Raw genomic sequence first — 17,061 nt, 5'->3', positions numbered from 1 at the left:
GCAGCAGCGACGGAAACAATCTTGGACTGCCAAGGGCAAGCGACGACGACGGCTGGCCAGGGCCACACCCAGAAGCCGGCGGCGAGGTTAGCTGCACCTTTTCAAGGCCGCCTATAGAGTTCCAAGCGTGACTAGCGTCTTGGACTACTCGACACGCCATCCCACTCAGTGCGGTACCAGAACTTAGGCAGTTGCGGAATGCGTGCAACATGGATGTTCCGTCAGACGCAAGAACACTGCTCAGTACGCCGAGGCGTACTCGGACGCGTTGCGTGCCGCCTGGCATATATGCTCACTTTTCCCTTGCAGAAGCACTTCAATGCTTGACGGCTGCAAAAAAACTTTACTGATGGGACAAGGCTCGAGCTGCTTTTTTACATAGACGACATGCGTGTTGGCAGCAGCACTACTGAATAACTCTGGCCCATCCTTGGAAGCTGTGATCAGCTTGCCCCACGGTCTACTTTTGTGGTTGGCTGCTATACCAAGAAAAGGGAAAACCTCATTCTGTACCAGAGTTTGGGATGAACCTAACCAGTAATTAACACTGGAATCACAGCGAACGGTCACCACTTTGATGTGCACGTGAAAGGATTTATTTGCGACGCACCAGCAAGAGAATCTGGGCTTCGTAAATATCACGGTGGCTACCATGGCTGCAGCAAGTGCTAGCACGAAGGCCTGTATTGCATTGGCAAAGTGATCTTCCCTGAAACTGAAGCACAACAGCGGAGAGATGAGTACTTTGAGAGGAGAGCTTGCGCAGAGCATCACGCGAACAACACGCCACACTCTCGAAACTTCCGATTGGGTTAGTGAGCCGGGTCCTATGCATAACTTCTGCTAGGGTCAGGAGGCGTGCAACTATGCTATACTTTGTGAACCCCGCTACAACTAATTGTTACAAGGCTGGTCTGCACAATCTGCGATAAGGCTAGTGTTTGTGTCGTCTTGTACATGCGCCGCCTGAAGTATGGAACCTATATTACCAGTTCTCCTAAGCCCAGCACTTTACTGAACTATCACCTCTTGCTGTCAACGTTGGAGCGCTGCGGATACACATGTTAATAACTAAATGAGAAGGCTGGCACGTGAATGAAGAAATATGACAACTTTTATGGCGAGGTAGTTTTTTTCTTCTCCGCACAAGTAGACAACAAAAAAGAGCCAAAGCTCCATTGAATCGTGCCTCATTCAGAAGCGCTCTCAAAGCGCTCCTAAAGCAAAGCGCATTTGCAGAAAACGTTATCTATCAAATGAAGTAGGCAAGCGGGCACATGTCAGCACCGGTAGTTGCAAAATGCGAATGCTAAAAAAAGAAAGACAAATAAAAAAATCGGCACCTGGTTGGAAAAGGCCGATGAAAAACACAAGCCAAGCCTCTCGTTTCGAAATAGTGAAAAGTTTACCACGACAGGATTAGCCATGCAAAGTCGTCAGGGCTACGAGAGAAGCTGATGTCATCGACTTGTTTACGCGCCAAAATTTGCAGTTAGGACACTTCCTTTTTCGTCTCGTTTTTCGAGTGGGCACACTGCGCGGATGCTTCTGCATCCGCATCACAGCGCTTCACGGACACGTGCACGAGTTTACGTAACGGCTGGACAAATTTTTTTCACTTTGAAAGAGTTGCGCTTGTTCCAACTACATCCGTCACAGAGGAGGAAAAATAAAAAAGAGGGAAAGCCGAAATTTTGACTCCGTTATTTTTCAACTGCCAGATTCGCACGAAACACGGCACAAAGTGGTCACACGTCCGCACACAGCGCACCGCTTATAGTTATGTTTAGGACTTTTTTTTCAATCTGGTCCGATGTTCTGGTCTCGCACTTCACAGCAGCGATGAACACTTGGGTAGCGCTTGTCGTTCACTCCTGGAAAAAAACAACCAATGTCGCTTCGATTCTTGAACCGGGTCTTAAATGACACTAATAAAAAAAAAAGAAAGAAACGCCTGGTTGGCCGAGTTACCTAACCGTCATCGGTACGAGCATGAACGTGTTGACAATCATGCACACCACACTGGGTTCACAGCGCTTGAGGTCCGACAGCGCGATGAACTCGGGCTTGCGTGGTTTGACGCGCTCGAGGATCTCGTGCGCCACTTCGGCGAAGTCGCAGCAGGGAAAGTGCACTTCGACGATGCGTCGCTTGTCCTCGTAGAGGTACTGCATGTCGTACACAGTGATGAAGCCGTCGCCGTCGAAATCCAAGCAGTGGAACCAGAACTCGACGCTCTTGGGAAGCCCCTTATTGGACTCGACAGCGTGGAAGACGACGAAGTCTTGTAGGGACATCATCTGCCGGCCATTGTACCTGGAGAAGTAAAAAAAGAATGAAGACCGTGAAAGCGCGTTTGTAATGAAACCAGTGCATGTGTGACGTATCTGTTTGCGTGATGTTATTTACGCTCACCTGGATGTAAGTGCACGAGTGCTTTTGCAATATCGGTACCGTCGAGCTAGAGCGTGCCCACTTTTATGACACTGATAGTGCTGGATTATGTAACAGTGTATGCGAAACTGCGCAAATATTATACGCACTTCTTCGCTCTTTTGGCCGAGGTGTGGTTGCACACTTGCAAGCTCCTTCGACGGGTCGTTACGCCATTTGAATTGGCGCCCGCCATCGCAATTCAACGATGACAAAACACAAAGAACCAGAGAGATATAGAACGATGAAAGAAGAAAAACAACAACAATCAACAACCTTGCATAGGTAACGCGATCGGCCAAAGCAAGTTTTTAATGTTTTGAATGGATCATTTCTTCATGAGTCATCATTACTCCAGGCGTTGTCTATGTAACAGATGTGTTTTGAGACTCGTGTTGCCTTGCATAGGGCAATGGACGACTAGTGTCTTTCGTGGCGAGAGGTTGAGAGAAGAACGAAGAGAAAAAAAAAGAAAGAGAAATGCCAAGGTCACTTCATGTCTTCACTATAGCTGTAACGCAACAAGGATGAGAGGGTGAAAAAAAAAAGACGAAGAACCGGAATGTCACGTGTTATGGCAGGCAGGTTGGTAATGTTACTTCGCATCATTATGCCATCGCGGATTTGTTGCCCACGTGCAGGAAATGACAGCCAGCGTAGTGCGCCTGCCTTTTGATGACCGCCGAGCAGAGTATCCTGTCCAGACCACGATTGGTAAAGGCGCCGCCCTGGAAGTTCCGCAGTTCTTCCGGACTGAGCATGCCATCCCGATCGCGGTCGAGGCCCTCGAACATGGCGTACGTCATGTAAAAGGAGCCAAAGTTGAAGGCGTCCATGCTCTGGTCCAGCTCCGATGACTCTTCCATCCAGCGGAGGGAGCTCAACAGGTGGCTCTCCCTGGAACGCGCAAGGGTAAAAGCTCGCAGGTCCTGATGCTATGCAACTGAGCGACATTAATGCGGCAGCATTATGACGTCCTATCATTCGATGGTTGTCCATCGACATGAAGTCGAGAGTATGACGGAAGCCCGTCTGGTCGGGATGATGCATACTCGACATCACGCGAACTTCCTCCCCTTCTAATTACCATCTGTGCACTATTGCAACTATAGAATTACTGCAGTAATGAATTCATTGTCAATAATGCGCGAAGGGGCCGAGGGAACAATTAGAGAAATAACGACAAGGAGGCAGCGACTTTTATGACTTAATGGTCTACGGATGCTGCCTATCAACTCCTTACGACCTTGGTCTACTGACGCTGCCTACGTACTCTTTATGACACTTTGGCACACCGATTCTGTCTACTCATGATGCGTCATCTACATATACATTTATACCACGTGGTTATTATGTATACCGCCACTGTTGTAAGCATAACAGATGACTAGTTCAGTTTGACGCGCAAAACGCGTGATTAAACCCACCACACCTACATAAAAGAAAAAAAAAACAGTGAAGACAGAATATGCGCAGGAGAATCAAATTATTAGATGTGTCTAATCAGAACGTATAAATAATGAGGACAAGGGAAATAAAAGTGTACGTAAGGACAACTTGACGCCGATGGGATCGGAACCCACATCTTCAACATTGCGCATGTGCACGTGCTTTAACAGTCTCGGTCATTTCACTCTCTCGGGTGTTTCTGTACGTCTACTATATTTAAGCCATGACACTGTATAACTCGCGCAGCTCCCGGCAGCGGTCCTGAAACATCCTTTTAACCACAGGCGTCGCGTATATAGCAGGTGAGATAACAAAAGATCAAGCCCCCATTTCACGGAATCATGCAACGAAACGACAAACGCTATACATAAAATGTCCTCACTTCAACAAATATTCGCCTTCAAGCTTTTTCGAAGCGTTCGACTGTCCGTTTACATTTGCAATCATCGTGGATAACCGGTTCATACAAATATATATTTCTACAGCGAAGCTCTTAAGGGCTAGTTCATCCCAGGATCGTGTCAGTGTGTAGACACAAAACGGCCGATCCCGAAGATGGTGCAATGCCGGGCCGAACCGCGGCGGAGGTGAAGCAGGCGGTAAGCACTCCCCATACGCGGGATCCCGAAGATAGTGCAATGACGGGCCGACCCGCGGCGGACGTGAAGAAGGCGTTAAGCACTCCCCATACGTGGACCGATCCCGAAGATAGTGTAATGCCGGGCCGACCCGCGGCGGACGTGAAGAAGGCGTTAAGCACTCCCCATACGTGGACCGATCCCGAAGATAGTGCAATGCCGGGCCGACCCGCGGCGGACGTGAAGAAGGCGTTAAGCACTCCCCATACGTGGACCGATCCCGAAGATAGTGTAATGCCGGGCCGACCCGCGGCGGACGTGAAGAAGGCGTTAAGCACTCCCCATACGTGGACCGATCCCGAAGATAGTGCAATGCCGGGCCGACCCGCGGCGGACGTGAAGAAGGCGTTAAGCACTCCCCATACGTGGACCGATCCCGAAGATAGTGCAATGCCGGGCCGACCCGCGGCGGACGTGAAGAAGGCGTTAAGCACTCCCCACACGTGGACCGATCCCGCCATTAAGGGCCCACATACATAGTTTCGCTGGTCATCCTGCTTCACAGAGTGGAAGGGCACTGAGTTTTTTAAACGAGAAACAGCTATTTCTGCGATGTTACCTGCTGCTTTTTAAACTTAAAATGGGGCTACGCTCATATAGAAGCGCAAGCGTCTACTAATATCATTTTGCTCTAGCTATAATGTAGGCATAGACCATCACGAACTTTCTGCGTGCATGCGTTGAGAACCGAATTGCATTTGCACGACGAGATGGCTCATGTGAAAGCTGTTTGTTAACTGTTCGCAAAGTGTCTGACAATGCGAATCGAACACGGCCACATTGTAAAAAAATAAAATAAAAATACCGATTTGCAATAGACACTGGACGCTAAAATTGTGTTGCATGATGACCGCTACTATATTGTATACATGTTACTTGTATGGAAAGGAACTTCACTGCGGTAACGTCTCTGAGAAAACCGCCGGTTAACCTTGATGGAACGAGCTAACCTTGATGCCAGAGGAATGCGGCTAACAACGAAGACAGTAACCACTGTAGAAATAATGCTGCGTACCTCCTAACAGCATAGTTTATCTCGCAACTTGTAAAGTGCGCGAACGCCCACGTCGGCATAGTGCTGTGGGGCAATTAAGCTAATGTGCACGTTACCGCGCTTGCCTTGGCACTAATGCTATCTCACCTGCATACCAGACATAATTACCTTGCATATCGATTTTCAGATTGCGCGTCCAGTGCAGTGGACCGACCGGAAGCACGAATGCGACGAAGGCTGAGCGCACGCATCGCGTCATTGCTCATTCGTGGCCGAAATAATCAAACGTGCATCGCTTGCACGTATAACCCCACTTATTGCATCAGCTTAGTGCTAAAGCTTTTAGAGTTACCAACTGCCGGTTGGACCTCCGCAAAGGTATAATCTCAGGCGACCGACAGGCCAGTTTTCAATCCCGCTGTGTATTGAGTGAGGCTTCTTATATACAGGGTGTCCCAGTTAACTTGGACCAAGATGTTTGGAACAACCAAGAGCTCTAGGGAAATCGTACCGAATGCATAGTAGCGGCAGTCGTATGTACTTACAGCCAGTATATTTTTTTTCATCACGAAGTGTTAATTAGTTAATTGCTTTTAATTAGCGAACTTTTAAATTATTGCTTGAATCGCTAACATATTAATTACAATGTTGTAGTGCACCTTAAATAACCTCCGAATCAAGCATCTATTTCGTGCTGAAGTGGTCCTGGTTGTTTTTTCCAAGAAAAAACAAAAACCCGCGAAATACGCCAAATACGAAATAGATGCGCACTCGCACGCCGCTACTCAAGCAACTATTGAAAGATATACGGCTGCATTCTCTTATCGCCGCATCGTACAAGGCTCCGATACGCTTATCAATGCGTCAGTGGCGTGTTCTCTTGATGCCGCGACCATCACATAGCGTGAAGACCTGTATCGTGCTGCCGCCGCTAGTAAAGCCGTGTATTCGTAACTATGCGCTTGGGAGCGCTGTAGTAACGGCGCGCGAGCGCGCATCTATTTCGTATTTTGGATGTTTCGAGCGCTTTTGTTTTTTCTCGGAAAAACCAACGAGGCAAAGCTGAGCATTAAACAAATGCTTGATTCGGAAGTTATTTGAGGTTCCCTACAACTTTGTAATTGATATGTCTGCGATTCAAGCAATAATTAAAAAATTCACTAATCAAAAGTAATTAAGTAATACTTAGTGATGAAAAAAGAATACTGGTCGTAAGTACATGCGAATACGGCTGCTATGCAGTCGGCAGAGCTCTTGGGTTTCTTTAAAATCTTGGTCCAAGTTAACTGGGACACCCTGTATACTGGTATAGTGCATTTACAGTGACCAATTCTATATGGGCCACTCTATAAAGTGGGTACGGCTTGCCAAGATGCAGCCTTCAAGTTCGTTCCTGTTTATCCTTCAGATTTGATCTGAAGCCTGCTACTTCCTGTGGGCCTATTACCGACATGCCATGAGCTGCCATCATCGCAACGGGCCCACTGCATGATGAAGGGGTCCTGCAAAGGGACCTGCTGATGTAACCAGCTTCGATTGACGAAAGCTACCTATTCTTCCACGAGGAGGTGCTGGTGTCATTGAAGTACTAGAGTTGCGATATATGGCTCCTACTTTAGTAGCATATACAGTAACATTAGGAAGCGTTAAGAGCATTCGTGGCGGCAACGGGCGGCGACTGCTTAAAACTGCACATGGTGCACTCGGCAGTGGCAGCATTGCCAAGATGCAGCCTTCAAATCCGTTACTGCTTATTCTTCAGGTGAGCAGACGCTATGATAAGACATTTAGTAGTAATGAAAAGGTAATGATGTCTGCATGAATTATGACTGCAGTGCCCACGGTCGCTTCGCGAAGCTTTTTGCAAGTTCATTGTTTCCTTGCGCTTGTTACATCTGGGCGTTCTGAGACGTTGAATTGAGCCCAAGCCCTACCGAAGAGGTTATAGCAGATCTGTGAAAGTTAATTGCAGGGGAAGAAAGAGCCTAAACAAACGCTAGACCTAATGCAATCGACAAGAAGCCCGAAAAAATCGCCGGCCTGGAAAAACAGGTTTCGGGGTAAAATAAACGGATATCTAAACTTGAAAAGAACCTCGCGGCTATATGGAAAGAAAAGTGGAGAATCTAGAAAACCAGCACCGTCGGTCCAACCTTGTTATCTATGGTGTTAAAGAACAGCAATACGAATAAGCAGAAATGCTTCTGGAGTCGGTTGAAAAAAATGATCTTCGAATGTAAGCTTGAGATAAAAAACTAAGGGAATTGAAAGAATCCTTCGCCTAAGGCCAGGCCCATAATTTTTAAACTGCTCGACTATCGTGACCAAGTTATCGTCCTTAAATACTGTGCTCAGAGCTTAGAGGCTCGTAGCTTAGAGGGTCAGGTTTCCCGGTTAGTGAAGGCTTGTCTCGCAATATTCATGAGATTAGAAATAAGCTGTTGGACAGAACAATAGGAAATCGGGATAAGCAAGAAAGGGTGACATTAACCTGCGAAAATGTACTTATAAATAGGCCCCTTTTTTTGCCTGGTACAGTCACCGTGAAGATATAATCGAGTAAAAAACAAAAACAAACAAAAAAACGAAGAGAAAGGAAAGCGAGTCGCTCTAAGTCGATTTGCTGAATGTCAGCGCGCGAAGTGTTGCAAATAAAATAGATGACTTTGAAAGCTGTTGTTTTAGATCTTAAACCAGACATTGTTGGTATCACGGAAACATGGGTTTACCCGGGCATCTTGGACAACAAAATCTTGCCATTGGGTCATGTGATCGTGCGCGGAGGTGTACAGGAGCGGGAGCGTCGCACTGCCTGTCAAGCGAAAACTGCGCTACTCCGTTACGTCGGATATAACCCAGAAATCGCGGCAGTGCAGCGCAAAGCTACACCTAAATAAAGGTTGCGTCTGTGTTTGGGCTGTCTACGGACCGCCTATAATGCTGAAACGAGTTATCTGGAAGTTCATTTGGCTTGTTTGCACGATGCACAGGTGATGTGGTTATCGTGACTGGTGATTTTAAGCTGCCTGAAATGGAAGGGCCGTCCTTGAAACTGAGACGCGTAGGCGAATGATGTCATTTTAGAAATGTCGTTTAGCTTTAATCTCGCACAACTGGTACGCTCCCCCACCCGAATTCAGGGCGCACCCAGTTCTACTTTGGACGTAGCGTTTGTTAGTGACCATTTTGCCGGATGATCAGATCGGCACTAAAATCGTAATCGTCACACGCGTGATTTCACACTTCAAGAATATTCGTGCAACAACATATTTTATTGTTTTTCTCCCCCCTAGATACATACGACAATGGAACGGCATCGACCGGCTCATAGTACGAACGCGTGCGATAGATGACTTTCTAGAACTGATAGAGAGAGCAGTTCAGCTTGTACGTATGTGACCAGCTTGTAAGCGTATCTTATTGATGTTTATCCTATAGTTGCGAATGTTTTTTTCTCCTTCTTAATGACGCGATGGTCATTATTGTATTAGCGCTCACTGTTGTACTTATTCTTTAATTGGGAAGGTTGTTTATGTGTGTATTCTGTGAACTAGCTGCTAAGCTTACACAGGCATCATGTATTGTGCATACCTCCTCATCGCTTGCATCTCTTTTTTTCTCCTTTTTGGCCAACTGTATTCTTGCTCGTGGCAATGATTGCTGTTTATGTGTATCGTATTTTTGAATCAGCACTGCTGTATTGCGCTCCTCGCCAAAAGTGTGATATTCGCCAAAACTGATTGTTCTGCACGAGGTACTATCTCTTTGAATTGGGAAGGAACAGCGCCAACTAAGACGATCACGAGAGGGAGAACGACGCAGGACAGGCGCTTGTCCTGTGTCGTTCTCCCTCTCGTGATCGTCTTAGTTGGCGCTGTTCCTTCCCAAGTATGCACCATTTAGCCCAAATGAATGTTGTCCGGATACTATCTCTTTATCAGCAGCACAATGTATGTCCGTTGTAGAGCGAATGACTCTCTCAGCGATCTCCATTTACGCTCGTGTTTGCGTGCAGACTGGCGCAAGACGGAATAGTGTCCTGCATGGACGTGCCATATAAGCCTGCTTACATTATACGTACCAAAAAGAAGAAAAGAAAACCCCCGTGGTGTTTTCCTTTCTTCTTAGCAATTATTATTATTATTATTATTATTATTATTATTATTATTATTATTATTATTATTATTAGTAGTAGTAGTAGTAGTAGTAGTAGTAGTAGTAGTAGCAGTAGTAGTAGTAGTAGTACCTGCGGAACGTTGTGCGTCCTTCTGTTTCAAGCTTATCGCGTTATCGTTTGGTCCGGCGCATCTGGTCTGGTGGGTATTGTACGCATGCTGTAAAACGCCGTCGCCTCGCAGGGGCACAGGCGTACCACGCGCACGTGTACCTGAAGTCCCGGATGCTGAGCATGTTCTTCCAGGAGCGGGACGAGTGGAAGAAGTACTTGGTGAGCGCGGTGGCAATGAACGGCTCCCGGAACTGCGGCGTCTTCTCCAGGAAGCGCATGTCCGGGTGCATGGCGAAGAAGTCCTCGAACAGAGGCCGCAGGTCCTCCTGCGTCAGGTAGTCGCGGTCGCGTGCCAGCACGTGCACGGCCCGTGAACTCTCCTCAGGGAAGTTGGCCACCAGGTGGCTGTAGTACCTGCGGGAAGGCAAGCGGCAGGGGCAGCGACTCGCCAACATGCCGAAGTCTAGCCACCGGCCTCCCCACGAATAATTACGTAATAGAGCGTAGCGCGAACGGGGCGCACCTGGGGTCAGGTCTTGCACACGCGCATACATATCCAACAATGTGGACGTGGGAACAGCCGTCGCCGTAGCATAATTGTATCGCACGCGTCACTCAGAGGACGTGGGTTCGGAGCACACCGGCGGCAATTTACTTTTACGGCGAAGCTGTTTGTGGCTGTGGGGTTCCGTCATTTTTCTTCTGCTTGTGCAAAAAACCGTTGGCCGATCTCGGAGATAGTGAAACACCGGGCCGACCCGCGGCAGAGATGAAGCAGGCTTCGAGCCACCCCGCCAACTTGCAAAAATAAGTTTAATATCTTGGGTCCAAATGCAGCCCGTATCAGATATTAAGCTGATAAGAACGGATACTACACTTTGACCCTACGTTACTAGATCCTAAGCGTTGCTTTGACCCGCGTCGGCCATGCCTACGATCGCACCGCCCTCGCTTTCTCGGCGTTTCGAGCGCTTGCTTTCTTTCCTTTCGCTCTTCCGTGGGGGCGGTCCCGTCGAAACGTCACGCGTGTCTGTTTCCTCCGGCTCCTCGGGGCGGCGTTCCCGTCGTCCACGCGAATAAACATCACGGTAAATGAGTTCGTACCTTTGTTCAAGATTCTGTGTCACTTCTGTGTCGTGTGCTAAACAGCTTCGTTGGTCATCCGCTTTCACAGAGTGGAACGCGTCTCAACATTCTTCTTCCATCTTTCATTTTCTTTTACCACACGATTTCCGCATCTCATTTGAAACGACAAGTAATGTCCCCTATGCTGTCTTGGCTTCATATGGTTGTGACTAACAGAAATCGCGCCTTCTTCTCGTTCAAGACGACTGAAAGACGACATTGCGCTGCTAAAAGCGGTATACTTGTCGTTATGCGCTCGCCTCTGTGGCCTCGCGGGCTTATTATTTCACCGCACACTGCTTGTGCTGCACCAACCCAATCGCGCGCACACACGCGCGCACACGCACGCACTCTCTCCACTTTTGCTGTTGAGACGCGACATCGTACCGCGAGAATCGTACCCTGCAATCGGCATGAATATCACTCGAAACCATCTGCACCCGGCTACACACGGCAATTGGTGTTTCAGCGAACACTTTCAAAAATCTTTAAAAGTTGCCTGTGGCAGATATCACCATTCTAGTTCATGCGCTGGTCTACTCGAAGCGACGTACAATGCTCGCACAAGAAATTGAGATCCAAAATCGACTAATCATAAAAATGCACCAATTAAGTTTTTACCTAGTTACATTATGGCCCCTATTGCAATTTACAAATTCTAGCCGTGGAGTTCGCAAGGCGGATCCCATTGGAGTGAGTTTTCAAGATGACACCAGTTTCGACATACAAATCCCCGAACTTTGCGGAGGAATGCATTGTCGTTCCAGTTAATTTGTTAACAAAACGTCGTTTCATGCACTGAAGCACTCAAGTAACTGGAACGCCATTGTATTTCTCCGCAAAATTCGGGAATTGGTATGTCGAAACTGTTGTCGTCCTGAGAATTCGTTCCAAGTTGATCCGCCTTGCGAAGTCCACTGCTAGAATTGGTAAATTGCAATAGGGGTCAGCAGATAATTAGCTAAAAGTTAATTAGTGAATTCATTTTAATTAGTCGATTGCCCAGTTAATATTTTTCTGCAAGCAGTGTCCGCCGCTTCGAGTAGACCGGCTCATAAACTAGAATTGAGCTGTCTGCCACAGGCAGCCTTTAAAAAAAGGTTTGAAAGTGTTCGCCGAACCACCCTGTACGTACAACACATTGAGAATCAAAGGGAAGGGAGTTGGGGGAGAAGGATGGCCTTCCGCCTAGAATCTGCAGTGTTGTCCTTCATGTGTGTCTCTTAGTGCACCTGCAGAAGCGCTCCTTGGTGACGGGCCTGTCCTTGTCGCCGCCGGCGGCACGGTACAGCGCCGTCTTGAAGTATCCTGGCAGGGAGCACGCCCGCGCGAGAGGCGCGAAGTCCTCGGGCCCCAGAACGTCGCCGGCGATGTCGTTGAGCGCGAGCTTGAGCTCGCGGCAGGCCATCTCCACTTCGAGCGGCGACAGGGGCCGGCCGTAGGGAAAGTAGAAGAGCGGAATCACGGGCCCTTCCTCAGCGGCCGACGACATTGCCAGCGCTCATGGCAGCCGCTGCACACGGGGGCTCGCGCCGGTGCCGCACCTCTCCTGCGCATGCGCAGGACACGGCCGGGTCACGTGTACAGTATTGCCAGCATACCGTTGGTCCTGGATTGAGACACTCTTAGGAACAGTGCAACTATGAGAAACACCATATAGTGGAGGGCTCCCCGTGTTCATCTCGACTACCCGGAGTCGTTATAAACATGCAGCTCAATTTGTAAACACGCACCAAAGTCCCGTGATTTTATAAGCAGCAGCACCGTTAATACTGTCTTTAGCGTATTGCGTCATGGGGCATACTAGGTGTGTTTACGCGACAATATTTGCATTGCATCTGACGCGCGGACTCGCCAGAGTGTGACGCGTGGCAAAGTACCTGGGACAGTGGAGCACGTATACTTGTGTCTTGTCCCCAGTACGTATGTGGACGGCAGGTATTCTATTCGTTAGAGCCGATTAGCTACAGGCTGTCCAGTGAAAAAGCTTTACTGGACCACTGACCGGACAAATGAATGAAGGCTCTCCTCTCATGAAGGCCCTCCTAGAATATTTAGTAAACGCAGGCCTAGATTCAAGGCAGCGAACGGGTCCTCCGAACACGAAAGTGATCGCATCCTACTGCGCATCGTCATCATTACTCCTCAGTCCCATATTTTTCTCATCTTTTCTTTTCGCCTGAGTACAGACTAGCAGGCTGGAAGACCTCTCTGTATTTCCACAATATATTCTCCTCTCTCGCTGCCTCAATGAAGCTTCGCTTCACATTTCAGCTTTGATGGTAGATTTTTCTTATCTACGTGTGGGGGCCTGAAGAACAAAGATGTGCAGTCTTTCAGTACAACTTAGCAGAAGCGTCGAAATATTGCACAAAATAAATTTATGCTGCTTCTGTAGTTATTCTTCGGTTATGCGAATGAACTTGATCCGGTTTGAACTGTTATTTCTTCGTTCCGGAGTTTAACCGGAACTGAACCGCTATCAGCAAACCAAAACGAAATCCGGAATGAAAAAAAGAAAGAATCGGTTCTACACTCTGCTTTCTTGCCTTAGTCTCAACTTCTCAACCACTCCTTTCCTGCCTTTGCATGCTTACCATGTCACCGCCGCAGTCCTCTCCCTCTACATTTCTCTGTGTTTCTTGGTGCATAATTTCCTATGACTCCTGTCCTATTATTTTCCCCACTTTTACGGCGTGACGGATGCTTAGCCTGCGCCCCGCGCGGCCCACAAAAATGAAAATAAAAATAAAAATATGTTGATGCCAGTATACGACTGGCAACATCTATCGTCTGGCCCTGTTTCAGGACGCCCGAAAAAGGCCTGGCGCTCGGTGAGTAAGTGACGATCGCTGTCCCTATAGAGTCGAAGCAAGGCAAGTTCTACAGACGCCCTAGTATGCGCCCTGATTTATCTGTTCATGCTCACTGTGGCATCGAAAATTTTTGCCAAGCCTGTACGCTACGACAGGAGAACAGGCTGGTGAAAATTTCTAGTGCTTTTCTTTTTTTCCTTTGTACAACGGCCAAAAAACCACCTGGAGGCGAATTCGCAATGCTTTTCGTTCATAAGTGCTTTTTAACATTGGCTGGCCGCCTTCGCTAATTGTATATTGGCATCAGGATTGGCTGGAATTCGCTATTACGAAAAATTTTGTATAAGAGGTTCTTGTGAGTGAAGAAAAATCTGCCTGATATGTGAACCTATAGTGTTAGTCCTGCGGCAACTGTATGTATAGAGGCAGGAGTGTATTAATTAGAAGGAAAAGAAGGCAAAAACAAAGAAAGAAAGAAAAAGAAAATCAGTGGTGATTTAGCGGTGAATGCCAGAGAAGTGCGTTAGCATTACGTCGCACCCCCCTCTCTCTCTCTCTCTCTCTATATATATATATATATATATATATATATATATATATATAAGTAGTGACATCTTCGTTATTACCGGCTAATGAACTACCGCGACAGCGTGACTAACATAAATAGCGATATAGAAACTACTACCATAAATTACGACTGAATTAAAACGGCTGCAAAAAAAAATAAGTGAAAAAAACTGCTATTGACAACTTAAAATAGCGGCAGCAGCCTAAAACGGCTAAACGGATGAAGAACGTATATCACGGATGAAAAGTATGTGCTGATTGAAATTCATGGCGGCTTAAAAAAAAAAAACGTTATACTCAGATTTCCCCACAGTTAATGAAATGTATAGAGTATGGATAAGCTGCGAAATCAAAAAACCAACGAAGGGCTGTCGGAGCATCAGCTGCACCCAAAACCATTATGTATAGTTGAAGAGCACACTGCTTAACATTTCGGAGTTGGTCGCAAAGCTAGATTGATATATCGGAGACGAATTCTATTAGACACCAAGCACATAAAGTCGTCGTGCTGATTATGCGTATCAGATAATTAAATTTAGGTCGTACAGCGATCAAGGTAAGTAAATGCGACACTATCGTTGACATCCCGCGAGGCATACGCACCCACACGTGCGACGTCCCTCAAGGTGCCGCTGGGAGACTCAGAGCTTCGGCGCGGCCCACTTTTCAAGCAGCAGGAATCGCCGTCGTCCTCAAAACGCGAGGCGACGCGCCCGACGACGACAGACGGCGAAAATATTCGCCTCGCGGTTTCGCGCGACGCGTCATCTTCTGTGGCGCTGGTTCCGACTAAAGCCACGGTTCCAAATGCAATACGCTCGAACCGCCGCACCCGCCTCCACCACTGTGTGATTTTCCTGGCAGGGAAGCGCTGACGAGCGCGCATTCAAGTGACCCGCCGCTGCAACGCAGGAAGCGCACAAACACATCGATGCCGCAAGATGCGACCGGCCATACGGGGTACGGAGGCTCGGATTTCGTTTGGAGGCGTTTAGGGAAAAACCGCGCAACGGAGCGCGGCGAACGTTTCACAACCGCGCCAAGGTCGACTTCGACGGCGCGAAATAAGCGGCCGACGAACACTACCACCCTCCCCCAACCCCACCCTCTCACCTCGAGCCCAGTTCTCGGTGCCAGCATTCCTGTGGATTCCGCGATCTGACCATGTCTGTCTCTTCTTACGGAACGTCGGTCATGGACGACAGACGTTTTCTCCGGGTCGTTAACTATTGTTTGTTTTGCTGCCGATAGGCGCGAGGAGGGGTGCATAGGCGGGGTGGGGGGGGGGGGGGCGGAGAGAGAGGGGGCGGGCAATCGTGTTAGCCCTCGTGATGGTTTGTTACGTCATTGGCACTTCAAGTGGGCAACGTGTCGAGGTGCAGAGTCTCCTCGCGCGTGGCTAATGTTGAAGGGTTTCGAGAAATCTGCAATGTTACGTGTTCTGGAAGTCACCGCTGGCGTCATGCGTTAGAACACGTGGTTTTGCTTTAAAAAAAAAATATGCGTATTTGGGAGGAGGTTTGTCATAGGCATATGTAACCACGGTGAAACTTCTCTGTTATCAATGCGAAGCGTAGGAGGGTTGCTATACAAGGTGTTTTAGAATAATGCATCCGAAATTTCTTAAGAATAGAGAGGTTGCGATAATTCACCTTGATAAGGTGGAAGCTTGGGCGAGTTGGTGAATCAATATCGACATGTTTGCACAGCGCAAAAGGCGAGGACAGGAGGAAGAACAGCGCCTGTGTTGTCTTCTTCCTTCTGTGCTCGTCTTTCGTGCTGTGCAAACATGGCGATAATTCAGCAATTCTATCGCTAAGCATGCGTTTTAAGGTGACTCGTGTTATTATTTAGGTATGTGATCGTGAAAACTAAACGCTCCTAATTTCTTCAGTATAATGAATGCTGGCCAATTAAGCCCAGATAATCGAGAAGTGCGCAACTGTCACTTAGCAAATGCTGATAAGTGACTTGACAGCATGCACGCCTCACCGCCACCAGGCAAGCATGAAGCGAGCAGCGTCCGGTTATGGAGCCCGTCATGAACTCCTCGGATGACGGGCTTGCGTCGGAATCAATCGTCTGACTCTTTCGGTGAAAAAGTTAATTAGTCTGACTTTTATTATAATTACTTGTTTAAATAATACCACGAGCCATTTCAAGATTCATGCATCAGTGGTAAAAGTAACGCCAATTGAAATCGCTTGATTACCGCATCTGCCCCATTTTAAGGGGTATTCGAACGCACTTTTTTTAGATACCCTGTACACTGTAATGCCGCTGCTGCAGTAATACTTGAACAGGAAGAAAGAAAAAGACAGACGGTAGTGAGCAAAGTTGCGCTCACATTATTTGCGTTTTCAGCTTGCGCACTAACTAGCCATTTCGTCGAAGCTTATCGCACTCGCTACTGGCATTCGTATAGATGGCGCATGCGCCTTCTCGAGGTTCCAGAGGTGACGGATTTAAAGATCCTTACATACGAGGCGTTCGCATTTTCTGTGACCGCAGTAAATTGTATGCACCACTAAGCACAATACCCTTAATCGAAATGCACATTTTGTTACTGCACAATTTCGGGATGTCACCTAAAGGCCACTCTCGTAATTGAACTAACGCTATACGAGCAGTGCTTTAGTTTTGGTCTTCTTTTATTATTTTAACATACACATATATTTTACGCATTTAGACAGCGACTGATTTCGGGGCCCTTTACAGCCGTGTTACATCCAGACTTCATATACCATTGTCAACTCTTTGCACCATGCGTTTGGCGCTCTTTGGCCCACACACTGGCCCTTGCGGCGTGAA

The 17,061-nt window shown here is 47.7% G+C and overlaps 1 protein-coding gene and 1 non-coding gene across 5 annotated transcripts; both read right to left on the bottom strand.

The window, feature by feature from the left end:
* Window positions 1–1,449: 1,449 nt before the first annotated feature.
* Window positions 1,450–15,168, bottom strand: LOC142579075 (serine/threonine-protein phosphatase 2A regulatory subunit B'' subunit beta-like). 4 transcript variants are annotated; one of them, XM_075688916.1, is made up of 6 exons: window positions 14,854–15,166; window positions 12,100–12,416; window positions 9,902–10,156; window positions 3,103–3,330; window positions 1,972–2,316; window positions 1,450–1,874 (listed from the first exon to the last, which is right to left on the bottom strand). In XM_075688916.1, the coding sequence occupies exons 2-6, from the start codon at window positions 12,357–12,359 to the stop codon at window positions 1,832–1,834; spliced, it is 1,131 nt and encodes a 376-aa protein (XP_075545031.1). In that variant the 5' UTR covers window positions 12,360–12,416; window positions 14,854–15,166; the 3' UTR covers window positions 1,450–1,831. The 4 variants fall into 4 exon arrangements, with proteins under 4 accessions (XP_075545031.1, XP_075545034.1, XP_075545033.1 ...); XM_075688919.1 differs by lacking the exon at window positions 3,103–3,330 and having other exon boundaries at window positions 14,854–15,168; XM_075688918.1 differs by having other exon boundaries at window positions 1,450–2,316; window positions 14,854–15,165.
* LOC142580571 (U2 spliceosomal RNA) lies at window positions 10,458–10,645 on the bottom strand. Its single transcript, XR_012827790.1, has one exon. It is a non-coding gene; the product is annotated as a U2 spliceosomal RNA (small nuclear RNA).
* Window positions 15,169–17,061: the final 1,893 nt, after the last annotated feature.

The sequence above is a fragment of the Dermacentor variabilis genome, chromosome 4 (genome assembly GCF_050947875.1).
Source record: "Dermacentor variabilis isolate Ectoservices chromosome 4, ASM5094787v1, whole genome shotgun sequence".
In the NCBI taxonomy this organism is placed as follows: Eukaryota; Metazoa; Arthropoda; class Arachnida; order Ixodida; family Ixodidae; genus Dermacentor; species Dermacentor variabilis.
Note: the sequence above shows the minus strand (reverse complement) of the source record. Positions and strands in the feature narration are given on the sequence as shown.